The 27,648-nt window shown below is 40.4% G+C and overlaps 1 protein-coding gene across 1 annotated transcript; it reads left to right on the top strand.

The window, feature by feature from the left end:
* Window positions 1-27,396, top strand: LOC143298052 (uncharacterized). The gene is made up of 21 exons (XM_076610718.1): window positions 1-49; window positions 887-998; window positions 2,663-2,796; window positions 4,612-4,719; window positions 7,513-7,584; window positions 9,421-9,534; window positions 10,913-11,038; window positions 11,483-11,821; window positions 12,804-12,912; window positions 14,159-14,329; window positions 14,962-15,076; window positions 15,765-15,857; window positions 18,223-18,451; window positions 19,299-19,404; window positions 20,137-20,300; window positions 21,276-21,343; window positions 21,900-22,047; window positions 23,323-23,397; window positions 24,596-24,736; window positions 25,471-25,568; window positions 26,722-27,396. The coding sequence occupies exons 1-21, from the start codon at window positions 8-10 to the stop codon at window positions 26,978-26,980; spliced, it is 2,823 nt and encodes a 940-aa protein (XP_076466833.1). The 5' UTR covers window positions 1-7; the 3' UTR covers window positions 26,981-27,396.
* The last annotated feature ends 252 nt before the right edge of the window (window positions 27,397-27,648 follow it).

Here is a 27,648-nt window from a genome sequence, read left to right as displayed (position 1 = left end):
TTTTCCCATGGTAAACGAAGCCCATGTGATGTCAAGTTTACGAGATTCTGTGAGTATACATGTGTTGTAATTAGGTTAGCAACTATATTTTTACTGTTATGGGAAATTTATTCTTCATTCTTGTTGTAGTGGCGACGACGAATATTGCCGCAAACAGTGCGAAAATATATAATGCATGTGTGGACGTAAGTGTTCACGAATTTTATCAGGTCGTGGTTTCAGCCCAAACGGTTTGAGTTCTCGTTTTGTAATGCCAAAACATTCCCGTATTTTAGGATATGTCCGAACTTCAGCAAAAACAATTGTTTATGGTGAGAATATTTTCTCTGTTACTTGCGTGCGTGGTTAAAAAGCCTCGTTTGTCTTCGACCTACTTTCCATTGAACTCGTGTTCGTAATTGAATCATCAATCAGAGAAAATGTTTCTGTGCTGCAACTAACATCGGCTGGATACTTTTTTGTTTGTTTTTGTTTTTGTTTTTTTTTAATAAAACACGCGTGCACACAGACACAACAGTTAGATAAGAAATAATGAGGTGATATAGATTTCGACTGAACCCATTTGGACTCTTGGAATGTCTTGTAGAATCCCCATGAGTTTCAAAAATATGATGGTACTTCTACAGTTCTAGTGTTCTGCCCAATTTTCTTTTCCTTTTTTTTTTTTCATATTCTTCGGGGTCAGTTTTGACAGTGTTTAACTTCAGTTACTTTAACAGTTAAGCCCTTTTATTCAAATTATTGTAAATATAAGCAGTTTATAAATATGATGATGATAAATTTGCCTGTGCACATGGTTTGTTTGAGTCACCTCTGACACTGTCAAAGGGAGAAAAAGAATAGTGAGCTAATTTGAGTGTGTTAGTGTGTATTGTTGCACTTGCAGGCTCTTGGAGCAGGGGCGAAAGAGAACCTGGACAATGAGCTGATTGAAGCACCTGAAGAGGAGGAAGAATTTGATCTCCTCAATGATGAGACCTTTGGAAACTGTGAAGGAGGTATGGTTTTGACAGTCTGTTGGCTTTTCTCATTTCTGCTTCCACATTCAAGAATTATAGCATAGTGGTAATATATGGGTGTTGTTCCCAGTGGTGATAAGGGGAAAGAAGCCAGAATCCTATTGTGAAAAGAAATACAGTGCAATACGATCCAATGTATTACAAGTAGAATACAATACAATAGATGAAACTTTCAGGAACTGTGAAGAATGTATGTTTTAGAATTACTTTAGATGCTATTTGTCAATGGGGTGGGGGTATGGAGGAGATGGGAGGGAAGGGGGGGGAGAGTTCTTGGATCAAGATAATCACAGGTTGGATAACCATCACGATATGAGATGTTGATTTTTTTTTTTGATTTTTTTTTTTAATTAAGTAAGTGGCAGAACTTATTCGAAAATATAGCGCTTTTTATGGCAGTCTTTATCTCTGCTACCTCCTGTCTGAGCTGGATAGATTTTCACCTTGGGCGCGGGTACTCAGCGGGTGTGTGCAGCATGGAAATGGCTATTTTTAATATTTTTCAAGTGGAGATTTTCGACTTTTATTTACAGATTCATTATAAGTGTATGGTGTCATTGGAAAGAAAAATCTTTCTTTTATCACACGTTTGTGTAACTTTTTTCCTGTTCACCAGCCTTGAACAGAACAAAGACACCTTAACTGAATAAAAGCAAAACTTCTGTTCTGCACAAAGCACACACAGAAAATGAGAAATGTCTTGTCATTATCATCACCTTTTTTTTTTTTCTTTTTTTTTCTACTTTCATCATTAAAACTTAGTCTTCACATAACTTTTCTTCATTTCCCTGTATTCTTCATCATTTTCTGTGTCTATAGTATAGCTTTACTCATAAGAACCACTTTGAACAGCTTCTTGAAGTGCATGACCACCAGTCTCGTTTGCTTTGACGCTAACTTTGTAGCAAAATGACTGGCGTCAAGTGCATTGTTTTAACATTTTTGGATTTTGCTAGATATAAACTGCTTTAGATTAAAGGAAGTTAGCAGTTACTCTGAAGATAGATGGCTGAAAAACCTAGACTGTTATAGTTAATGGGCAGATTTTGTTTCTAGTGAAAACTTGGCACACAGATGTGCATGTAATGTGTCAAACGGCAAATCATGTGATCACACAGACATGCATACTACTACGGCTGCTACTTTTCCTGGGCTTGTAGCTCCACACATATGTGCATGGTATGTTCATGTTGTCATAAAGTTAACATTTCCTTCAGTTGTGCTACACTTAATTATTTATAACTATTAGCTTTACTGTTTAGTTAAAACAGTAGTGGACTGGTATTTGCGCTCTTGTCTGGGTATACATTAAGCTCAGGCATTTTGTACTAGCATATTTGCTAACATAAACTTGAATGTTCACACACACTTAAGTGCAAATTATTGTGTTGTGATTTTGTACACATTCAAGATGGAATTTTCAGTTTTTAGCACAGCGTTTGGTTTGACAGATAGTTGTTTTGATGGAAAGTAAATATGTTATTTGGATTGACTTATGTAAGATTTGGATCAACATATGTAAGCACTGGTAAATAGTCCTCTCCCACCCATAGCATATTTTGTTCTGTTGTTGAGCAGGATTCACTTGTGAGCCATGAAGACGAAGGCTTTGCCTCGATTTATTTGTTATCTCCTGTTGACAGACTGGGATGAGGAGGAGCACAAACGGCTGGCAGAGTTGGAGCTGGAGGGGGAGTCTTTCTTCGACTTCCATGTCCCTGACCACACCAAGGACTCCGGCTATGGCAATGCTGAGCGCTCCTTCCGTAGTCAAGAGGTAGGTTCTTCTTTCTCTTTGCCCTCAGAATTATGATACATGGTTAATCCCCCCACCCTCAGAAAATTGTGCATTCTCTTAAAGAGCAATGAAAAAGAAGTACAATACAAATTGAATTATGTTTCTGTCTTGTATATATATATATCTTGAGATATCTCTAGAACTTAATTGTCTACCTGTTTTGCCCGCTTTTTTGAGAGATTGTGATATTTTTTGCCAATCTTTACATACTCTGTCATAAAAAGTACTGGACTAATTCATGTCATTTTCACAAAATTTGTGATTTATGCATGGTTGATAAAACCTTTTTAAATTCGAAAGTTTTTTTGTTTTGTTTTTTTTAATTTTTTTTATAGCTCTATGTTTCAATGTTCTGATATGACAATACTCTAAGCAGGGCACATACTGAAAAAGCATGCATGTCAGAAAGAGACTGCAGTTTTTAGCAATTGTGAAAAGTATATTTCACAGCTTTCCAAGTCTTTGTAATGTGATCAGAACAGTTTCACAGCTTTCCAAACCTTTGTAATGTGATCAAAACACAGAAGTTAAACAATTTTTCTGGTTTGTGTTATTTGGCTTAAAAGTATTGACACAAGATTGTACTTACCTTTTTTTTTAATGTGACTCTTTGTGATCTACCAGTAAATAATTTGTTCCATAGAAAAGGAATTTCCTTATTTTACAGGTTATAAGGCGATGAATGAAAACAGCTCACAACTTACATGCACATTTTTTTTTAAAAACCCACTCTCTCAGGAGCAAAGACAGGACAAATTCAAGAAGGCTGGGATCAAGAGAGCAGACAGGCTAGAAGATGATACAGCATGAGAAGCAATTTCTTATATTGATTTCAGAGCCTCAACACCATCTTAACTCAATCCAGACAATGGAAGACAATAGTGTTCATGACGTAAGGTAGCGTTCCGGACGAAGGGAACGCAAAAGCGGTTTCAACAATTAAAAATTTTTCGACGTTTTCCTCATGGAATAACATAACAATCATAGCTACACCGGGCCTTGTGATCGTGTCAAGGGTCGAATGGAAAGTTTCCTCTTGAGATTCCATAACAACACACTCGCCAGCGAGCCAGCAAGTTCAGCACCCCACATGACAAGCTAATCTGTATACGTATCGAAAATGGCGCCACAGGCGATACAAATGGAAATTTTTGGAGCAAACTAGATCACAACAGTGGCTTTTACTGCTGCTGAAGTGATTGAAATGCTTCAGACTGGAGGTTTTGACATCAACTAGGATGATGAAGACGTTGAATATAGTATCTGCAGTGAAGAAAGCTACCAGCAAGAAGGTGCTGACAGTGACTCAGCTTCTGAGAGCAGTGAAGAGGGAAGGGGGTGGGCGTTCACACGATGTGAGGAAAGGGGTCAGTGGGTCAAGTACAGTGAGTTTCATTCAGTTACTTTATGTTTTGTATTTTTTGTGATTTTTTTCCTAACCCTGTCAAATGGGTCGTCTGTAGGGAAAAGCAAGGGAGAAAACTATTCGTCCAGAGTGAGTTAATGCTGAAGGTGTAAGTATGGCCATGCCAGTGACAGCGATTGACCTATCTATGCTTGATGACTTGTTCATCATTTTGATGTGCAACTATTAACATGATGCGCCTTGAGTATTCTTGAGTAGTGTTAAAATCAGTTGTTGTTTTTTTTCACATGAAGGATGTGCCTTATGAATCAAAGCACCTTGCAGCCAGTAATAATTTGATATATTTAGTCATAATGTGGGGCAAAAAAGGAGTGTATGATGTGTGCATAGGGTCATTGCTGACTCTTCCCCCCCTATCTTTTCCCCAGGAGTTGCTGGAACAGAGCATCAGTCGGATGATGGATGAGACGGAGGAGGATGACAAAGGCCGGCAGTTCTTTGGCAGAGGACAACCCATACCTCACTCAGGGAAGCAGGTTGGTTAGTTCCTCTGTGCCTGACCGGTGTTGTGTCGTTGAAGCACAGAGAAGAGTGTCATTGTTGATAAAGTGTCACAGTGTGATACATGCACAGGTCTTGCTTTCCTCTGTGTTTTGTTGTTGTTGGTGGTGGTGGTGGTGGTGTTTTCTTTTCTTTTTCTTGGAGGGGTGCTTTGTTTTTGTTTTGTTTTGTTGGTTGGTACTGTAATTCAAATTTATATACTTGTTTGTTTTTTTATGAGGCCTTGAAACTTCTTGACGTCACTGAGAATCACAGTGATGGCCAGTTGCTCAGAAAATTATAGACCGCAGCTGATTTATATGAAAAATTCTTAACCAGTTCAGTGCTTATGAGACGTCAACTGACGTCCTGCGTCTGTTTTGATTTTTCCTTCATCGGAGTTTGGTACAGTGTACATAAACAGACCCCGAATGGTTAGTTTAATGTGTTTGGATTATAAACACACTATTTAAGTGAGCATTCTTCAGATGGAAGACCCTTTCCTTCTCAAAAATGATTTGCGAACTGGACCACTTGGAGCGCACATTTAAAGAGGGTTTGTCTCACTTGCCTCACTTGACAAAAAGGCGTCAGACACTTTGTAAAGTGAAGACAGTGTTCCCAGTCAGGCGGATTTACACAACTTTGCAAGCTGTGTTGATGATTATGTATTAGTATAATGAGAGATGGATCTGTCTTTTCTTAAGATTCTTTCAAACTTGAAGATGATGGCAACGATAGTGATGAGACTGACAGCAACATTCAGCACTTTCTACATCCATCTATCAAATCAGACATCATTTCTGAACAAGTGACCATGACTGACAGTGAAGGCACAGTACTTTCATGAAATTTGAGATGAGGGGGGTGGAGAGATAAACTCATGGAAGAGTGGTGTGAAACTTGGTCAAAGGCCAGAGGCCAGAGACATTTCAAGGGGGCATGGCCCCGACCTGTCAGTGAACTTTTTTCACAGTGATCAACTGCTGGGAATGGCAACGGCCAATCATCCATTATTTTCTTGAAACCCAGGGTTGACAGACAACAGACGGGAATCGTGTGTTTTTAATTTTTTTACACTTTTTGTCACTGATGAGTTGACAGATTTCTTTTCGAAGACACAAACCAGATGCACAGCAAACATTTTGTCGGATCAGTTAAAACTATGAAGACGAGAATACAATACACAATACAATACACAAACTTTATTGTCTATACTTTGGTACAGAGATTTTCGTTTTGGCAGAGAATATCATTGAAGCGCTCTCTCCTCTAAAGGGGGATGATCTAAGTTGTAAGAAAAGCTTGACAGCTCACTTTCTGAGAACATGATTGACTTTATATCTTGACCGAGCAAAAAAGGCAAATTTTTGTTACGTGTTTGTTTTTTTAATTTATTCTTTTATCGGATCTAAATTTCCATGTAAAACTAAACTTGTGTATATCCCATTCAGAACCAATGATCAGAACTTTGGTGTGCTCTGTCAAATCTTGTCTGACAGATGCATCCTGGTCTCCACTTGGTTGTTTGCACATCGCAAATTTCAAACTTTTTTACTTACTAACGTTTCAGGGTTCAATTTTTTCACTGTCTTAACCACCCTACCCCTTCTTTTCTGCAACCTCCCACCAGAATTTTATGAGGACCAACCCTTTTGTGGCTTTTGGCCACCCTGCTCCACTTTTGACTCTAGCATGGGTGGGTTGCCATCAGGTGCTTTGTTTCAGATGATGGTAATGAGCATGGCTGCTCTGCTAGAATGTAGATATGTGTATCAGTACATATATTTCTGTTTAGCATTGTCTGTTTTGATTCAGTGCTGAAATCCCAGCATGGTAATCTGAATCAGGCTTTCTTATGTGGAGCAGGAATGTTCCTCTTTGTGCGCTAGTCAGCATGTCTGCTTTTGTGTCATATAATCTGTTTTTCCTTTTCTTTTTTTTTCTTTTTCTTTTTATTATTATTATTTGAGATTCTCTGAGAACCTTGTGCATGTTTGACAGAAGAGCACTTTTCTGTTTAGATAGTGAAATGTCTTATGTTTTTTGTTTTTGTGGGTTTTTTTTGTTTTTGGTTTTTTAACCATTTTGTTGTTTGATCCTGTTTGTGTTAAAGACCATAAAAGTGTTAGTTTTGTTATTCTTTTTTCTTTTTCTTTTTTTTCTTTTTTTCTTTGTTTTGTTTTTTTATTATTGTCCTGTTCTCCCATCACAGTTAACCACCTGCTTGGCTTGTCTTTTGTTCTTGTTTTTCCTTTGAGGAACACATATTTGCATTGATTACTACTAACTAATCGTTAAACGTTTTTGCCCATAATACACAGTTTCGGGTCAGTTTAGCACACTTTGAATTAGCTTCCAGTATTCCAAATAATGATTGGTTTCCTTTTCAGCGAACCCATAGTTAATCATACAAGACAAAATAAGATAAATGTTTGCCATGAGACTTCTGAGATATACAAAGGAATTTAAAAAAAGAAAATTAATTAAAAAAAATGAAGAAATAGATCCACAGCTTGCTTATGTAAATATATAAGGTGATTAGATGAAAGATCTGACAAGCCATAAATATATTGTATCTCACTTGCCTGATCCCCGCACTTAGTCTTTTTATACAAATATATAAAAACTGATTCGAATGAAGGTGAGAAGGATGGGTTCATGGTCAGTTGAGCTCAGCAAAGGGGGCCATCAACATAGTGTGTTAAACTGCAGACTAGAAAGACACTAACGGTACATTTTGCCTTCACTGGACTAACTCCCATCCCGCATGGTTGTTTTGCTGACAGCATGGAGAAGCGCACCTGGACCAGCTGTTTGGCCCTTCCTCCCCTCCTGCTCTTATGGATACTCAGCAGTTGGTAAGATCCCCCCTCTGCCCCCTCCCCGTTTTTCTTGTGTGGGTGCTCCCATCCTCCCCTCCTCCACCCCTCCCACTTGTGTTAGTGTTCCCGTTCTTTGCCGTCCTTTTTTTCTCCCCTTCTTCAGTTTTTGGTTTCTTTCAGACCCCGTTCTCTGTTGCTGCTGCCTTTTTTTCTTTTCTTTTTTTTTCGTTTTGCCGAGTCATTAACTTTTTTTTTTTTTTTTTTTTTTTTTTTAAACACCTACCTCCTGCTGCTCCATTGGTTTTTGTGATTGAACAGGTGACGAGCCTGTACATTCTGTAGGAAATGTTACTGTATGTGTTTGGACTTTTCGTGTGCACAGTTTTGGCACAGGTAAAAGGAAGAGGTGGAGGACTTTCATGTGTGTTGGGGGGGGGGGGAGTTGGTTGTTTTGTTTTGTTTTGTTTTGTTTTTTAATTTGTTGTTTTTCCATTAACTCACTCGGGACGACAAGTTTTCTCCTTTGCTTTTCCCCACAGACGGCCCATTTGTAAGGGATTGGAAAAAAATTACAAAAAATACAAAATACAGAGTAAGAAAATAAAACTTCCAGAACTGGTTTATTACGTGTTGAGCGATTACATATAAAAAAAAAAAAAATCAAATTTCTCATCTTATTTTTACAGTTTTGCCATATGTAGAAAATACTGCCAATTTTTCACCCCAAATCACCATACCCATGCTCACTTTCTGCATTAAATTCGCTTTCTTCTTCATCATCATCCACCTCTTCAATGTCCGACCCTTCAGTTTGTAGCATTTCAAGTACTTCGGCAACCCTAAAACGTTGCCGTCGCTGCCTTGTTTGCTTCACAACATTTTGAGAAGAGCCCGCTTTGCTAACAGACTGGCACGCAAGCAAACGACCGGTCAGTGACTTCGTCAGCATGTGTACGAGACAGGCCACACATGGCAGGCTGACCAATCATACCATTCGATTGTGGAGTGACCCAGAATAGCGCACTCTGCTTGGCTAATCACAAAATCACGTGTACAGCGAGTGATGGATTTTAATTTCTTGAAAATGCTATTCCATTCCATCGTCTGAAACCAAATACATTTTATGTAGGAGTGCTCATGCATTCCTTCGTCCGGAGAGAGTTAAGAGGTTTACAGACCACAAATATAATTTGTACATTGGGAAGTTACAACTTTGTGTTTATCTGACAGTAATACACATCAGAATGATATAGCCAGAACAATTATTATTCATTCACACATTGATTTTCTGTTGAAAAGGAAAATTTATGATAGAAAAAAAAATTTAAGTTTTGAAAACATGTACTTAGCAGTATTATCATCAGAATGTTGATTTCCTTTCCATGTAGTGCTGTGAAAGCTTTTCAAATGCAAAGATGTAGGGGAATGATGCAATAGCTGGCTGCATGCTTGATTAGATTGCTGGGATCCTGTATTGGACCTTTTTTTATTTATATGTTTTACTACATTTAGACAGCAGTTTGTTGGGGGTTTTTTTTGGTTTTGTTTTTTTATGTAATTGCATATATGCATTCACAAATAATTTTTAAACACACACACACACACACACGCACACACACAAGCGCACGCACACGCACACACACACACATACGCTTTCATAAATGATTTTTACACATACACACGCACACACCACATCACATCACATGAACATGTAGAATCAGTCACACACCTGAATAGGTGAACGAATCCAGGCACTCATGGTTTTTATGCTGACAAGTGCCTGGTTCCTGTTTGATTGGAGTTGAATGACTTGTTAGAACTGGATAATGCCTACCCAACCATCATGCTGGACAACAAAAGGATTTTTTCCAGGTGTCACCTAAGAGCAAGAACATCTGGGCCACATCAGACGATGACAGTGTGTTCCAGAAGCCTGCTGACGCCCTGCGCAAACTTTTTGACACTGCCAAGGCTGGCCAGTCTGCAGTAAGAGATCACTTACTGTAATTCTGTATTTCTGAAACTTGGAATTAAAGTTAGTTAAGGTTAGAAAGAGCACCGTGGCCAAAGTTGGCAATGGATCTCTGATACAGTGATTATCATGGTTTCAAGATCTAGTTTCAGTCAGGTACCGTAATTTTCAGCCTAAAGGTGTTACAGCACATAAGCCGCAGCTGCCATAAAGTGAAAGTTCTCTATTATGGCTCTGCTAACAGCGGATGTTGTTTTTGGATTAGTGACATCTTCTGAAAACTTGATCGGAATCAGCTTGTTTTCATTTGCTTGTTGACTCGGCTCTGTTACTCTATTTGTCTACTCTGTTTTGGGGTGGGGAGGTTGTGGGGTTGTTGTTGTTGTTGTTTTTTTTTGGGGGGGACGCTTTTTTTGTGTGTTTTTTACAGCCTTCAGTCAACAGTACACCCAAGTTCATTAAATAGTTCAAATCAGAATCCAGTCTGCAAACCCTGCTTTCATTCCCATCCGCCACTTTGCTTTGTGTTCTGCTTTCGAAAATGATCAGTTCACTTCTTACTTTTCTACTTTCACATCATAGATTTGAATCCCCAACTCAGACACTGCTTTTTTCTCATGGCCTACAGGTAAACTGTGATAACGTTCAATTGAGATTTGGTGTAATATGCAATTTGGTTTCAATTCAGTTTCGATGGTAAACAGTGGTAAGACTGAAATGTTGCTGTCCAGTGTGATCATAAGCGTTTATTGTGATATATTGAGTTTCTTGTGACAGGTGGCCATAAGTGATGGTCAGAATTAAGTTTTTAGACATGGCGCATATAGCCAGTAAGACACAGGGGTCAGGTTTGAGTATAAACATTTTTTTTAAGTAGCGCCTTATTGGCCAAAAATTGCGGTATTGTGTCCTCGAGAAAGGTACTTAACTCTGATTTTACTCATTTTCACCCAGGTGTGAATGGGTACCTAACTTCATTCAGGGAAGGTTACTTGGTGGAAGGAGAGGATTGGGCCCTGCTTCATGTATGTCAGTCATGTAAAGCACACTCTGGAAAATGGTAATTTTGCTCTTGATAACAAAAAGCAAGGAAGTAGTCTTAGCTGGAATATCGATGAATTACTGTGTATAACCTTAAGGGAACAGGTTGGAGTTCACAGCCTCCATTTGGCCCACAGAGAGAGTTCAAAACAAAACAAAATAAAACTGTTCAGTTACGATTGAAGTCCAGTTTTCATAAATGAATCTATGTTGTTATAGCTTTTATTTACGTGTGAGTTTTGTTGTTGTTTTTTTGGTGGGGGGTTTGTGGTAATCTTTCTGGGTGCGGACTCCCGAGACTGAAGACACATTGACACAAACTTCCTCACCCAGGTGCCTTGTCCATTTCAGGGGAGGGATACCCATGTCATTGCAGCACGTCCCCCTCTCCCCAACCAGTCCCCCATGGCCTTGCCTCAGGCACACACGCTGGAGGAGATTGAGCGTCAGATGCTCTCTAGGGGCCGCAAGCCTCAGGTAGGTGGACATGGTTGGCTGGCTGTGGGTCACTGGAATGCTGGTGTTGCGTGTGGTTTATTGTGACTAGTTTTTTTAAACAGTGTCGTTTGTTGTGACTGTTGGGGGGAAAAAAATGTTTTACAGTGTAATGGTGATGCTCTGTATGTTTTGAGTGGGTTTGAGTGAGTGTGGATTTGTGTGTAAGTGGGGGGTTGGGGTTGAGGTAGGGACAGGCGTATATTCTGTATGAATCATGCGATGTAACATTTTTCCAAAGTAAAAAAAAAAAAAAAGAGAGAGAGAGAGAAATAAAAGAAAGTCACTTCAGGTGTTGTACACTCGCACTCAAAGAATTGTGCAGGCATTTCTTGTTTTTATCTTTGACATGTTTGCATTTACAGATTTTTTTCACTTGAAATAGTTGAATGTCTGCACGTGCCTATGCTTCTGCGTTCACCACAGGTGTTGACGGCCGAGGAGTTGGAGCGGCAGCTGCGTGGAGAAGAGCCTCCACGCACGCACAGCACCACCCCTCAGTTTGTCAACCACCACCCCCAGATAGGGCCCCCTCCTCCACTCCCTCCGGCAGACGACGTGCAGCCCATGGTCAGTGAGGTGCCACCATCGCCTGTGAACCATCAGGCAACTGTGGCTGCCGCCCCTGCTCCTACCCACCTGCCCCCGGGGCTGCTTCCGGCGTCTGCCCTCATGGGGGCCTCCTCCCGGTCCCCATTTCCTGCTCCCCCGATGGCTGGGCCACACCCCATGGGGCACCCTATGCCCCCGCCTGTCACCCCTAAGGTGAAACTTGGTTTTTACTTACATTTTTTCTTTGTTTGTTTGTTTTGTTTGTTTCTTTTTCTTCTTGTGTTTTTTGGTTGTACTTTTTTTCTTTCTTTTTGCATAGAAACATGAGGTCTTTGCCCTTTTTTTTGCTTTTTTTTTTTCAAGGTAGTACAGTTTGAACAATGCTGATAATAAGAAAATACATTGTTTTTATATGGGGCAAACTCCCCATATAATGGGCTAAAAATGCCTCACATGAACCACACCTGTACAAGAGTGGTTTTTCACCACCATGAGGACATAGAAGTGAAAAAATCTATGTACACCAATACAATACTACAATTTACAGATATGAATAATGATATTAAAAAGATCACAAAAGAACACACACACACACACAGTAAACACCCTCTCACAAGAACACACCACCTAAAAACATCAGTACAGGGGTGGGGGTGGGGAGTACAGAAGGGGAGTGCAGAGGGTGGGAGGAGACGGACAAATGAGTATGCTTTGTCACATCCAGATGCCATTTTGAATAGGTAGGTATTTTGTTTTACTTTGAAAGAGGACAGAGTAGGTGAGTGATGGAGAGCCAAAGGAGGAAAGGTGCTTGATACGGAAGAGCCCTTTGAATGCATTGGTTATAGACTTGGAGCATGTGGTGCTTTGTAAAGAGTTAAATATTTGCTGGAAGTTGGTTGTAAAAGTTCGGTCCCTTTTTTTTCTTTTTTCTGTGCATAAACCATGAGATATTCACCCCCCCACCCCCCACCTCCTCCCACCTCCCTCCTTTTTTTTTTTTTTTTTTTTTTTTTTCTTTTCGATGAAAATTGTTTTTCTTTTTGATGAAAATTTTTGTGAAGATAGTGCAGTTTGAATGCATTTGTTAAGGCTGAGTGTATTAGTTCAATGCTGTGTCAAGAGTTAACATTTACTGGTTGTAGGCTGTGTACATCCAGTGTTGTAAAGGAATCTTGTCTCTTTGCCATTCCAGCATCCCACAGGAATGCAGCCGCCCATGTCCAATGGTCGCAGCTCCCCAATTCCCATCCAGGGCTTACCGCAGCAGTTCATGCACGCCGGTTCACCGCAAATGACTCCGGGTGAGGATGTCAGATCTGTCAGCTGCATGCCCAGGCCTGCCAGCCCTTCTGCTTTGGGCAGAAATTATCACACACAGGCGTACTTGATTCTGCTCTGCCTCTTGCAAAAAAAACCAAAAAAAAATTAATACCAAAAAAAAAAAAGAAATTCTGTTTTATAATCGTTAAATGCACAGAACTGCTGTGTGCATAGCCAGCATGATTATGGTTCAATGAGAAGTTGTCACTGGCAACGTACAACTTTCATTCTTTTCCTGTCTTTTATCACTGTTGTTTGACTTGGGTATTTCATTACAGAAACTCAAAACTCTTGTCAAACACACCACATACAAGGCCATTTGGGAGCTTGCAGTTTTCTTTTTGGCGACATGGTAAAATGATGCTGACTTTTTGGCAAACAAAAGTGTGTGCACCCAGTGTGATTAGCATCACCCATAACCACATGCGCTGTCTTGCGCAGCCACTTTCATTTTTTACAAAAACAACACATCTGTTGTTCATAAAGCACTGAATAACTGTAAAAAAAAATGTTGCTGAAACATCATTTTTTTAAGTTGTTGAAGGTTCATGTGTGCTTGAAACAGCTCTCTCCCTTTATCAAGTCAGAACTGTGTGTCTTAACAATGTCTCTCTCCCTTTATCAAGTCAGAACTGTGTGTCCTAACAATGTCTCTCTCCCTTTATCAAGTCAGAACTGTGTGTCTTAACAATGTCTCTCTCCCTTTATCAAGTCAGAACTGTGTGTCTTAACAATGTCTCTCTCCCTTTATCAAGTCAGAACTGTGTGTCTTAACAATGTCTCTCTCCCTTTATCAATTCAGAACTGTGTGTCCTAACAATGTCTCTCTCCCTTTATCAAGTCAGAACTGTGTGTCTTTAACAATGTCTCTCTCCCTTTATCAAGTCAGAACTGTGTGTCATTAACAATGTCTCTTCCCTTTATCAAGTCAGAACTGTGTGTCTTAACAATGTTTCTCTCCCTTTATCAAGTCAGAACTGTGTGTCATTAACAATGTCTCTCTCCCTTTATCAAGTCAGAACTGTGTGTCTTAACAATGTCTCTCTCCCTTTATCAAGTCAGAACTGTGTGTCTTAACAATGTCTCTCTCCCTTTATCAAGTCAGAACTGTGTGTCTTAACAATGTCTCTCTCCCTTTATCAAGTCAGAACTGTGTGTCTTAACAATGTCTCTCTCCCTTTATCAAGTCAGAACTGTGTGTCTTAACAATGTCTTTCCCTTTATCAGGCCAGAACCTGAGCAGCTCATTGGGTCGCAGCACCAGCACCCCCACCCCTCCCCTGGTGCGGGCCATGCCTCCCCACATCCCCACCGCCCACGCTACTCGCCTCATTAACGCCTACAGCCTGGCCTCTGCTGCTGCTGCTATGGGCAGCAGTCCTGTCACCGCAGGTTTTGGTGAGCATTTGTGGGTTGTCTGGGTGTATAGCTTGATGTCCGCATCTGCACCACTGACACTCACACCCACACACCCCTGAACATGCACACGCGCGCACACACACACACACACACACACACACACACACACACACCTTTTTATTACTTCAGTAATTGCTTTCATCTTCAGACAGGACATGTAGGTCCAGAGGAACAAAAGTCAACAATAGTATTCCCTGAAAAGATTTTGATTGTATGGCCAATAGAACGATGACTTGAATGCAACTTGATATTCTGCAGCTAATAAAACAGTGACTTTTGACTAAGTATTCCTTCCTCCTTTTTGGTTAACACTTGCCTTCAGGGTCCTATCAGACTGTAAAGTATTCCTTCCTTTTCTGAACCCTCCCACCCTCTTCAGGGCCCCATCAGACCCAATCCTCCTTCCTTTTCTGAACCGTACCACCCTCTTCAGGGCCCCATCAGACCAATTTCTTCTTCCTTTTCTGAACCCTCCCACCCTTTTCAGGGCCCCATCAGACTGTAAAGCATTCCTTCCTATTTATCTGAATGCCCCCCATTGGGCCTCATCAGTCTGAAAGTCCTCTGGACAATCCATTTTCATTGCTGATCTTCTTTTGTTGTTTTTGCAGGCAATAGAATGATGACACCTCCCCCAGGTGTACCGCCTCATATGCCTCTTGGACCTATACCTCATTTGCCACCGCCTTTGCCTCTTAGCCCAATGGGTACCCCACCCAACACAAGGTAAGTGTGGATGAGATATTGTAAATTTAGACAAAACAAATGCAAGCTCACGCACATGCAAGCTCATACCTTATAAGATAACTTTATTATCTCATTAAGAGAAATTACATCAGGTGCAGCAAAACAAACGTAGACATTTACTCAACACAAGGATGTAAGCATGACGTATTTAAAAGGAATCAATAACATATAAGATGTTGATTTTAAAAAAAGTATTGTATATATTCACTTAATTAAGATATAATAACACACGCATGCATACATAGTTCTCAGGAATTTAAAAGGTGAATTGAACATGGTAAAAAGGTCTTCTGAGCTCTGCATTTTAGTTAAAATGTTTTGTAGCATCATCCTGATGGCAGCAGTTCATAGTACTTTGCTAAAATATGTGTCGTCAGTTGTTACCTGCCTGGCTTTCAGAACAACTCGCCTTTCATACAGCTCTTGCATACAAGCTTGTCTCACTCCCACAACTTTACTGCACACACTCACGACAACATTCAGAACTCGCTTACTTCTCGCTCCCAAACTTCCATACCTTATCATACACACACGCGCGCGCGCGCGCACACACACACACACTTACTCTTTCTTAGAAATATACAAGACAAAAACTTTAACCCACACACAGTGTATCTATATAGAGGTCCACTACACAATGCATGTTGTGAAGATTTCTGTATCTCAGGCTGCCAGTGCCTCCAGTGCTGCAGGACACCTCCCCTCAGGTGCGACACCCACACCCTGTGGTGGACAGGAGGCCTGAGAACGGCAACCAACAGTAAGTGGCTTGTGTGTGCGTGCGTGTGTGGTTTGTTTGGGGGAGGGGGGGGTCTTTTGTTCCCACACAGTCAAGGAAGTCTGCAAAAGTCTTGGGGGAAAAAAATAGGACGGTTTCCCAGGCTGGAGAAGTCATGAAATTTTTGTGGTACCTTTCACAACACCCACAGTATTGAGAAAAGTTTGGGTGTGTTTTTTTTTTGTTTGTTTAAAAAAATAGGACTTTCCCAGGCTAGAGAAGTCGATGAAATTTGTGTAGTACCTTTCACAACACCCACAGTATTGAGAAAAGTTTGGGTTTTTTTTTGGGGGGGGGGGGGGTTGTTGTTGTTGTTGTTTTTTGTAAAAATACAGAAAAATAAAGGCAGTCGAAGGTGTGAAAGTTAAATACAGTATGTTTCTTTCTCTCTCTTCCCACACCCCATGCTCCCCCTCGCACACTTTCCCTCACAACCTTTCATTTTGTGGTGTAATTCTGTTCAGTGCATGTGTTTGAGCACACTTGTATGTTTGTGTATGACTTTGGGTCTTGCAAAAGGTAACGCAGGGTTTTGGAAAAAAAATACAGAAAAAGTATGGAATTTTGTTTGCTCAGACTTGAGGGAACCTTGCCACTGTGTTTTGTGTTGTTGGTGGGTGTTTTGGGTTTTTTTTTATGGTTTTTGTTTTTTTTGGGGTGTTTTTTCTTTTGTTTGCTCGTCTCAAAAACAGTATTCCAAAGGGGAGGTTACCTACTTACTGGTGGTTATCGGCTGTAGTACTTTCGTTTTCTCCGCATAGGCGGATAGTAGTTTGCACAGGACAGGAATGTCAGACCCCTGCCGGAGTCTGCACTAGTTGGGTCACGGTAAGTATGTTATTTAAACATAATTTTAGATAGAAAATTTCCTTTTCCATAGAACGATTGATTTGGTGCCCATAACTGTTCCATGTCAAAATGTAGCAAGGAGCAGCTAGTAAGTGTGTGTTGGTCAAATTGTGTTGCTTTTTGCAGTACTGAAACATTTTTAGTCCTAGGTTCTTCTTCTGCGTTCGTGGGCTGCAACTCCCACGTTAACTCGTATGCACGCGAGTGGGCTTTTACGTGTATGACCGTTTTTACCCCCGCCATGTAGGCAGCCATACTCTGTTTTCGGGGGTGTGCATGCTGGGTATGTTCTTGTTTCCGAACGCTGACATGGATTACAGGATCTTTAACGTGCGTATTTGATCTTCTGCTTGCATATACACGCAAAGAGGGTTCAGGCACTAGCAGGTCTGCACACATGTTAACCTGGGAGATCGTAAAAATCTCCACCCTTTACCTACCAGGCACCATCACCGTGATTCAAACCTGGGACCCTCAGATTGACAGTCCAACGCTTTAACCACTCAGCTATTGCGCCCATCTAGTCCTTGGTTCAACCTCTGTCAGTTAGCACTGTTAATTCCCTCTGCGTGCCCACCTTTCTACATGCTGTGTCATAAAGAGTTGTTCCATGCGTATCATGGCGATACTAGGTTAGTGTGGGAGGTCTTTAGAACTGCATTAGCTACAGGTTTACTGTCGCAGTCTGGGAGACTAAGCTCCACTGGTGCAGCCATGGCTTTAAACTCAACCAACCCTTGTTATTGCAAAGAAGAAACCAGCATGCAGAAGTGGGTTTGTTTTGTTTATTGGTTTTTTTTTGGTTTTTTTTATTCCCTGACCTCAAAAAAGCTTCAGGCTGGTAGTGCAGAGATTCTCAGCCAGGATGTTCTGTTTGTGTTGATGATGGCCAAAAAGTTGGAATATGCAAAATTTACATATTGCCAACTGTCTTGTTATGTGTTCGTTGACGAATGCCAGATAAACATTGCAGATGGATCTTTAGTTTATCATCTTGTCCACAACACTATCACACAGACAACAGGATCTGTAGTCCTTTCAGTTCTTTACTCTCAGCTGCTGATCAAAGAGTGCTGATGATTCCTCCAAGAAACATACAGTTGCAAGGTCAGCACTTTTCTCCTGTCTTGACTCAGTAAAATAGAACAAACCGTCCTTCTCAGTCCACCATGTGCATTCCCCAGTTCAGTTTGAAAAAAAGACTCTTTAAAAACAACAACACGCCTGTGCCATTCTGCCTACCATCTAATTGACCAGTGTGCTTCTTGAACTTAAACTGGTTGTATGTGTACGGGTATGTTTGTTTGCTTGCTTTATGTGCACTCTCTTGTGTATTGTGTACTTGATGTACGTTTTTTTTTACGCATAACTTTTTATACCTGCCACAAGCTCTCTGCCTGGGAGATGTGAGGGTCACTTTGCATTATTATTATTATTTTTATTATTATGTCAATGTATATCTTTCTGCAATCGGACACAACAGCCGACCTTTTTGCAGGGGTGTTGCCAGCGACAAGCACCGGGCGTACCGCACCAACTACCAGCGCCCACCGCCATGGCAGAACCAGCCGCAGCGTCAGGAGCACCTGCATCCCCGCCTTGGGGAGGATGGGGAGGAGGATGAGTACGCCGGCCTCATGACCAAGAAGGAGAAGGACTGGATCATCAAGATCCAGCTGCTGCAGCTCAACACCGACAATCCTTACCTGGATGACTATTACTACACTGTGAGCAATCATGAATAATGATGGGAATACTGTGAATATAATTTCTGATCTAGAATTTTGTGGGGGGGTGGTCACAGAGGGACTGGGGGGAGGGGGGGGGGATTCCAGTGAGATGCCAGGTTTGATTTGGTGTGATATTCATATTGGTTTTTTTATTTGGTAAGTATTCAGTTTGTTGTAGAGTTACATTTATTTACTGTGAAGAAATACAAGACTGTTGGTTGAGACCCATTGCTTACTTTTTTTAAAAGCAGATATAATTGTGTTGTCCAAACTTAATGGATACCACAATGTGCAGGTACTATTTATTCATTGCTTTTTGTCGGTGTAGACTTCCCATTCTGTGAAATGTTACGATAAATAATCTTTTTCTGATTGAGTGTGTATGATAGGTTTTAGTATCAGGCCTTTTTTTTTTTTATCCTTCTGTTATTTATTTATATTTGTAGATGTGGCAGTCAGTTTGACAGATTTGACTGTTAGTTTTGTTTCTTATTTCCTCAATTATGTGTGTGTGTGTGTTGATGATGATAATGTCTGGATCGCATTGTTTCTATGAGCAGTTTTGCTTGTTGCTTTGTATTTTCTTATTTCTCACAGCAATGTTTGTGTTAATGATACATGTTTGGATTACATTGTTTCCATTAGCAGTGTTTATGTTGACGATTGAGGTGATTCTTTTTGCTTTTCTTCTTTCATTTTTGGATTACGTTATTTCCATTGGCAGTATTACTTGTTGCCTTGTATTTTCATATTTCATATAGCAGTGTTTGTGTTGATGATGGAGAAGGTGATTCTTTTTGCTTTTCTTTCTTTCATTTTTGGATTGCATTGTTTCCATGGGCAGTATTACGTGTTGCGGAAGCAGCATCGTGAGAGTGGGAGCGTGGAAGGCATGGAGCGCTTCCTCATCCCCAACCTGGCCCGCATCGAGAGCAAGGCCTACGCACCAGGTACCAACATGCACACACAGCTTGTATCATCTGCCGCTGCTTACAGATGTCGTCTGGACCAGTGGTAGTTTGCGAGATGCTGTACAATGATCCACACTTGTGCAAATGCACACACACACACACACACACACACACACACACACACACACACACACACACACACACACACACTGCTCTGTTACCTGACCCCCACACCACACCCCTTTTTTTGTGTGTGTTACCTGACCCCCCACACCACACCCCTTTTTGTGTGTGTGTGTGTGGGTGGGGAGTGAGGGGGGACCAGTATCCTGAATGTATGAAGAATGCTTTCATCCTTTACATTGAATTACAAGATAAATCCTTTCTCATTTTCAGCTTCTCCCCTCAACAGTGTTCTGTTTCATTCTGAAGTTTGTGCAAATCTGACAGGCCAGTCATATTACCGTGCAAAAGTTACGAATATTTGTACATCTTTGTGATGGGATCTGAAAATACTCATTTGAATTGTAGGTTCTTAAGAGATGCTTGGATATAGTAGCTTGATTTGTTTTCTTTTCTTTCTTTTCTTCTTTTTTTTTTTTTTTTTTGTGCATAGAACTTGTTGAAATATGGAAGGAATTGTAACATTGATAAGCAAATTTCGCTAAACAGAGGAAGGTATTCTGCCTTGGGGTAAATGATTTTTGTTGTTAATTCGAGTAAGGTATTTTTCCCCGTGGTGATTGATTCCTTCCCTCTCCCACTCTCCAGCCCAGTTTGAGGGATCCCTGGGAAGGCTGACGACGGCCAGCGTGCACAACCCTCGGCACATCATCGACGTGTCGCGTGGCTCTTCCCCCACCGAAGACACCTCCAAGAAGAACGTCAGCAAAGAGCTGCGCAAGTTCCGACAGCTGTTGATGGACATCGAGAAGGTGATTTTTTTTCTTTTTTTCTTTCTTTCTTTTTTGTTTTTGTTGTTGGTGTGTGTATATGTGTGTGTTTTAAGATATTTTTTTTAAGCAACATTGTTAGTCACGTGTTGTTAGCTGTATTGAATAACCATGTGAAGTTTAGAAAATAGGTGAACTCAGTTGCATTACGTATTCTGTGTGTGTGTGTGTGTGTTTTAAAATAAATATTTTAAGCAACATTGTTATCACATGTTGTCAGCTGTATTGAGTAAACCATGTAAAGTTCAAAATTAAGTGAACTCGGTAACATTACGTACTTTGTGTGTGTGTTTGTGTTTTGTTTTAAGATAGATATTTTAAGCAACATTGTTATCACTTGTTGGTTGTATTGAGTAAACCATGTGAAGTTTAGAAAATAAGTGAACTCAAAAAATAAATGTTCTCTGCTTGAAAAAAATGAATTCTACCAATCTCCAAAAATTCTGTGAGAATGAAATTAAGATATTCATTACATTTCTGGACAATCCACGCTTTACTTTTCGCTGTTCATTAATTCTGCATTTTTTAACCTTGATGATGCACAGGTTGCTTTTGTCAAAATTTTGTGTGACACATTCAGTTCATTAAAATGTATGAAACTTCAAATTTTTCTGCTTTGTGAAGTGAAAAAAATAAGAACTCATTTATGTTACATTTTCTCTGCTTGAGAAAATGAATTCTGCCAGCCTCCAAAATTCTGTGAAAATGAAATGATAAGATGTTCACTACATTTCTGAACAGTCCACACTTTACTTGTGGATGTTGATTAATTCCGCATTGTTGAATCTTTACTTTATGATGTGCAAGTTGCTTATGTCAAAATTTTACATGGCACATGTTTCATTGATATGTATGAAACTTCTAACTTTGCAGTTATTGGTATTCAGAATGTATGTATTTACCCCGTGTGGGGCAAATGTGAATTGCATATCACAGCGTCTGTTTTCTTCCTACCAGGGTTACACATTACTGCTGGATATTGACGACATTGAGAAGAAGGTGCTGGCCTTGCCAGATGAGGCCAGGTCAGTCGAGTTGTCTGTGCAGTGTATGAGAGTGTTAACATTTTTAATTTTATTCCTGGTGATATTTGTACGGGATAGATTTTTTTTTTTCTTTTGGTTGCGTTTGATTTGGGTGTTTTCTTTTTGGGAGGGGAGTTGGTATGTGTGTGTGTGTGTGTGGTGGAGAGAGACATGTGGGCATATGTCTGTGAGATTGCATTGCATGACTGATGAAGTAACTTGATGACAGATTGCACTGCATGAAGTAACTTGATGACAGATTGCATTGCATGACTGATGAAGTAACTTGATGACAGATTGCATTGCATGACTGATGAAGTAACTTGATGACAGATTGCATTGCATGACTGATGAAGTAACTTGATGACAGATTGCATTGCATGACTGATGAAGTAACTTGATGAAAGATTGCATTGCATGACTGATGAAATAACTTGATGACAGAGGTAATAAATAGGATTTTTTTCTTTGTTTGTTTGTTTTTTGTTAAGCAACTGCATCCTTTTTTCTTTTTTTTTTTACTTCCCTCATGACACTGGTTGCCTTGTGTTGGCAGGATGCCGCTGTTCATGGAGCGACAGGAGATGATAGGTCAGCTGTACCAGTACTTTACCTGTGACGAGAGCATTGAGCAGTACCTGCACATCATGGGGGTGCGCAAAGGCCGCAAGCTCCTCGGCCGTGTTCTCCCTCTCTTCAGCAAAGTGAGTTTTTTGGTTGGTTTTTTTTTTTTTTTTTTTTTTTTTAGTTCTTTTCAGCAAAGCCTTGTTTGTTTGTTTGGTTTCCTATAGATGAGCTGATGGTAACTACCTCTCTTAGCAGAGTGGCAAAGTGAGTTGTTATTTTGTTGTTTTTGTGAGGGTACAGGTAAATAATGGTAACTCCTCCTCTTCAACAAAAGGTGGTTGTTTTTAGGGGTGGGGGGATTAGCTGATCAGAACTACCTCTCTTCAGCAAAGTAAGTTTTAGTGGGGGAGGGAGGGCAGGGGGGAAATGGACTGATGGTAAATTCTTTTCTTCATTAAAGTGAGGTATTTCATATGTTAGAGCGGTAACCTAAATTGATAGTTGTTGATTATGATTTGAGAGAAACGATCTAGATGACACTGCGTGAGTGTGTGCTGTGCAAGGATGAGCTGTGTGAAATAGCAATGCATGATATGTTTATTTACATTGCTTGCATTGCATTTATATGAAAGCATACTTTGCCAGCCAAGTTTTTGTTTTTGATCTCCGATTTGTGTGTGTGTAGATGTGTCTAGAAGCATATGGTTTTATTTGTTAAGATTAAGAAATAAATAGATAAAAAGAAACAGTTACATAACTTACTACTAAATACCCAAATGGTTGACATGGACATGCATTTCCAGAGGACATGGAAAGATAATTTCTCTATTTTTCTGTGTTTTGATGTTATACAACGTTGTCTGGTTGGATACATGATGGAAATGAGCAGATGATGCTTTGTGCTATCTTCCTACATGTCTTTTTGTTCATTTTGTGTGAGTGTCATTCTGTAGGAATCTTGGATTTAGGTCCATAAGATAATAGAATATTGCTGTTTGTGAGTTTTGGATGCAGACTTGTATCTGTTATTGCTGCAGACAGTAAGTTAAATTTGTGTCAGACTGTTGGTATCAGTTTTAGATGTAGAACTTAACATATTAGAATATGATCAGTATGTTTTAGTTTTTTATGTAGATCTGCAGAATGTGTTGAAAACGTTTTAGAATATGACTGCTATGTTAGTAGGTGAGAGTTTTGGATATAGGCCTGCAGAATGTGTTTGTAGCACATAAGAATATGATCGCTGTGTCAGTGTGTGAGAATTCTGGATGTAGATGTGCAGAATGTGTTAGTCAAATATTAGAATTTTGTTGCTATGTCAGTATATGAGGGTTTTTATGTAGACATAAAGTGTTAGACTACCACTGGAGACTAACTGCTGGTGTATAAAGTTGGATTGTTCTGAAACCCAGAATCAGGCGCATGTGGCTCTGTGCATCCTCTTCCACCACATGCATGCCCTGGTCAAGAAGGACACCATGGAGGATGTGAGTATGGCACCAAAAAACAACCAGCCCTAAAGCTCTGTTGTTTTTTGTTTCTTTTTTTTCTTCTTTCTTTGTATTCCTTTCCTTTCATTTCTTCTCTCAGTCCTCGGCTATCCAAGCTTGAGTTCTCGCCCATCCGCAATCATCTGGTGCTTTTCTGAGTTCTGTCTGCCTCTTCCCTCCACCTCCTTCACTGTCATCCCTCTTCATCCCTGTCTCATCTCTCTCTCCTCAAACATCTTAGACTTCCTTCTCACCCTCGTCCCATACCTTCCTTTCTGTTCCCTCTATTATCTTTTTAGAAAGTGAAAATAATAATAATAATAAACATTTGAAACATCCCATATTTTCCTTTCTCTTCCCTCTGTTATCCTTTTAGAAAATGAAAATAATAATAATGATAAACACTTGAAACATAGAAACAGTGTTTCAGGGGTTCAGAATTCCTTCCCACTGTGTGCTGTTTAGGCATCTGCCTTTTTTTCTTTTTCTTTTTTTTCCTTTTCTTTTTTTTTTTTTTTCTTTTTTTTTTTTTTTTTTTTTTATTAAAGAGCAGATGTGTTGCATATATATGGGTCAATCTGCTAGCTTTAACATCTTCATGAAACTGTTCAAAATGTCCTATGACAGTGTGTTGCAGGGGTTGAAATGCCTTATCACACTGTGTTGCAGGGGTTGAAATGCCTTATCACTGTGTTGCAGGGGTTGAAATGCCTTATCACACTGTGTTGCAGGGGTTGAAATGCCTTATCACACTGTGTTGCAGGGGTTGAAATGCCTTATCACTGTGTTGCAGGGGTTGAAATGCCTTATCACTGTGTTTCAGGGGTTGAAATGCCTTATCACACTGTGTTGCAGGGGTTGAAATGCCTTATCACTGTGTTGCAGGGGTTGAAATGCCTTATCACACTGTGTTGCAGGGGTTGAAATGCCTTATCACTGTGTTGCAGGGGTTGAAATGCCTTATCACTGTGTTGCAGGGGTTGAAATGCCTTATCACACTGTGTTGCAGGGGTTGAAATGCCTTATCACTGTGTTGCAGGGGTTGAAATGCCTTATCACTGTGTTTCAGGGGTTGAAATGCCTTATCACACTGTGTTGCAGGGGTTGAAATGCCTTATCACACTGTGTTGCAGGGGTTGAAATGCCTTATCACTGTGTTTCAGGGGTTGAAATGCCTTATCACACTGTGTTGCAGGGGTTGAAATGCCTTACCAGACCGGTGTGCAGTGCAATCGAGGGGAGCGACCTGGAATCTCTCGTGCGTCTCTTTGTCGTCCTCAAGGGGGAGAAACCCTCCCAGACTGGGGCTTTTCTTCAGCCACTCTTCAGAAATCAGGTGTGAATTTTTTTTTTTTTTTTTTTTTTTTTTTTTTTTTTACATGTACCCCTCAAAACAAAGTGTGGCTGCCTACATGGTCATGCAAGTAAAAGCCCACTTGTACATGAGTGAATTTGGGAGATGCAGCCCTTGAACACAGTGGTATCTTTTTGTATTGTTTTTGATGATGTTAAGCATCAGTCCATCTCCAAAGAGTTAATCAACCACACATTTTGTAAGGTGGTAGAGTCCAGTGATCAACAGCTTAAATCAAGTGACTGATGAAAATGCAGTCAACATGCCAGTCTGCAGTTAGTTTTCAGTTTCTTTAAAGTACAAACTAATGGCATCGCAAGGGAAGTGTGGGCCAGAAATGTCCTCAAACAAACACAGGAGTTAAAGCTGGTTAATGTCCTGAGGCTTTTTGTGCAAATGCAAAATGATTTACACATACACAAAAAAAACATTAGAATGAGGAAGGGCAAACACCCTTGATAACCAGTGGAACTATGCACACAAAAAAGAAACCACATTGACGAAAGAACAGACAGACAAGAACAAAAATAAACATTTTTCTGATTTCAGGGATGCTAAATAGCACAGATTAGTAAATGATTATGTAAGTTTTTGTTTTATGTAACTATTATTGATGTTACCTGTGTATTCTTGATATTATCTGTATCCTGCTTGATAATAAAAAATATATATATATTAAATTTAACCTTTATTTTGGGCCATGTGTCTGTGATCAGTTTGGAGCGGTGGTGGTGTGTAGCCTTGTGAACGAAGGAGAGAAAGTGTTTCGGGACACGTCTCCTGTGGACATGGACAACCAGCTGCAAACAGAATGGTCAGAAACCGTTTGTGTTTTATTTATTTTATTTATTTTTTTATGCATTAAAAAAATGTATGTTTCATATTGATTCTGCTGTATTATGTTACAGTTTGGCTTCATGTTGATGATTTCCTTTGAAGATATTTTTCCCTTTTTTTTTTTTTTTCGTTTTTTCATTGCTGTTCATCGTGTCCACAGACACAAGTCCCTGTTTGGGCAACAAGAAACAAAGATAGATAGACAAATGGTTGATGACTCTGTTTCAGTTGTTCCTCATTTCCTCAGACATCAGTCCCTGTTCGGGCAACAAGGAACAAAGATAGATAGACAAATGGTTGACGACTCTGTTTGTGTTGTTCCTCATTTCCCCAGGCATCAGTCCCTGTTTGGGCAACAAGGAACAAAGATAGATAGACAAATGGTTGATGATTATGTTTCTGTCGTTCCTCGTTTCCCCAGACATCAGTCCCTGTTTGGGCAACAAGGAACAAAGATAGATAGACAAATGGTTGATGACTCTGTTTCTGTCGTTCTTTGTTTCCCCAGACATCAGTCCCTGTTTGGGCAACAAGGAACAAAGATAGATAGACAAATGGTTGATGATTATGTTTGTGTTGTTCCTTGTTTCCCCAGACATCAGTCCCTGTTTGGGCAACAAGGAACAAAGATAGATAGACAAATGGTTGATGATTATGTTTGTGTTGTTCCTTGTTTCCCCAGACATCAGTCCCTGTTTGGGCAACAAGGAACAAAGATAGATAGACAAATGGTTGATGATTATATTTCTGTTCCTTGTTTCCCCAGACATCAGTTCCTGTTTGGGCAACAAGGAACAAAGGTGATTAACAAAACAAATGGTTGAATGTTGCAGTTGTTCCTTGTTTCCCCAGGCACGAGTCCCTGTTGGCAAAAAGGAAGAAAAATAAATTAACAAAATAAATGGTTGATGACGGTGTTTCTTCTGTTCCTGGTTTCCCCAGAAACCAGTCCCTGTGGGCAATAATGAACAAAGAGAAATGAACAAAACAAACAAATGGTTGATGACGATGTTTCTGTTGTTCTTCGTTTCCCCAGACAACAGTCTCTGTGGGCAGTAATGTACAAAGAGAAATGAACAAAACAAACAAATGTTTGTTGATGATGTTTCTGTTGTTCTTCGTTTCCCCAGGCACCAGTTTGTGGAGCAGTTTGCCGAAGGTCTGGACTCGGTGCCCGTGGCCCAGCTCCCCGCCCCCTCCACTCCCTCCTCCGTGGCCTTGCCTCTGGTGGAGGCTCACCTGTCGCGGCAGCTCAACGCTCAGCTGGTGGGGAGGGTGGAGGAGAAGGTCCAGCACCTCACCACCACCACCACCCCACCTCCAGCCCCCCAAACCACATCCTCCTCCTCCTCCTCCTCCTCCTCTGCCCCAAGCGCTCTTGTGTCCTGACAGCATTGGGTAGGGGGTGTGAAAGAGGAGAAGTGAAGAAGAGCCGGGTAGCTGGTCACTACAGCGCCTAAAGTGTGTGTGGTGTGTGTGTGACAAAAAGCTGGAGCCTGGTGGGTGGTTGTCTGCGGTATTTGTTGCCATGGTGTTTAAGCGTGCGTGCGCCTCCTCAGGTGCTGTGCGTACGTGTATGGTTGCGGGCATGCTCTGTGCCGGGGTCCTTTGGTTATGATGAAGCGCTTCTGCTGTCCAAGCTCATTGTGATAGCCAGATGGGCTAGGGGGGTGGGGTGGGGTAGGGTGGGGGGGGAGCTAAGATCTGTAGGATGGGGTATGTCTTCTTTTCTTTCTTTGAGAGGAGATCTTCTGTTTACTATGCCTTAGATTTGTATGACGATTGATTTTTTTTTTTTTTTTTTTTTTTTTTTTTTTTTTTTTTTTATACATGTTGATTTTGGGGGATTTTTTTAATTACTGTTTTCTTTCTTTTTGTTTTGTTTTCTTTTGCTGCAGCCCACATCTCAGCTTTTCATATTGGGCTAGAGCTGTTGGCAAACATAGTACAAAAGCGCTTTTGACCATTTTTCACCTTTTTTTCTTTTGTTAGTATTGTTTGTGTTTTTGTTGTTATTTTTGTGTGTGTTTAGTGACACCATGAAGTGGTTATGGACT

The sequence above is a fragment of the Babylonia areolata genome, chromosome 23 (assembly GCF_041734735.1).
Source record: "Babylonia areolata isolate BAREFJ2019XMU chromosome 23, ASM4173473v1, whole genome shotgun sequence".
NCBI classification, from domain to species: domain Eukaryota; kingdom Metazoa; phylum Mollusca; class Gastropoda; order Neogastropoda; family Buccinidae; genus Babylonia; species Babylonia areolata.
The sequence above is the reverse complement of the archived record's forward strand: the minus strand, read 5'-3'. Positions and strand labels throughout refer to the sequence as shown.

Excerpts from the sequence above, each read along its gene's own strand:
- LOC143298052 (XM_076610718.1), top strand. The coding sequence starts at position 8 with ATGGTAAACGAAGCCCATGTGATGTCAAGTTTACGAGATTCT. Across the intron at positions 15,858-18,222 it reads CCTGAGAACGGCAACCAACA|GGGTGTTGCCAGCGACAAGC; the intron begins GTAAGTGGCTTG and ends ACCTTTTTGCAG. Across the intron at positions 23,398-24,595 it reads AGAAGGACACCATGGAGGAT|GGGTTGAAATGCCTTACCAG; the intron begins GTGAGTATGGCA and ends ACTGTGTTGCAG.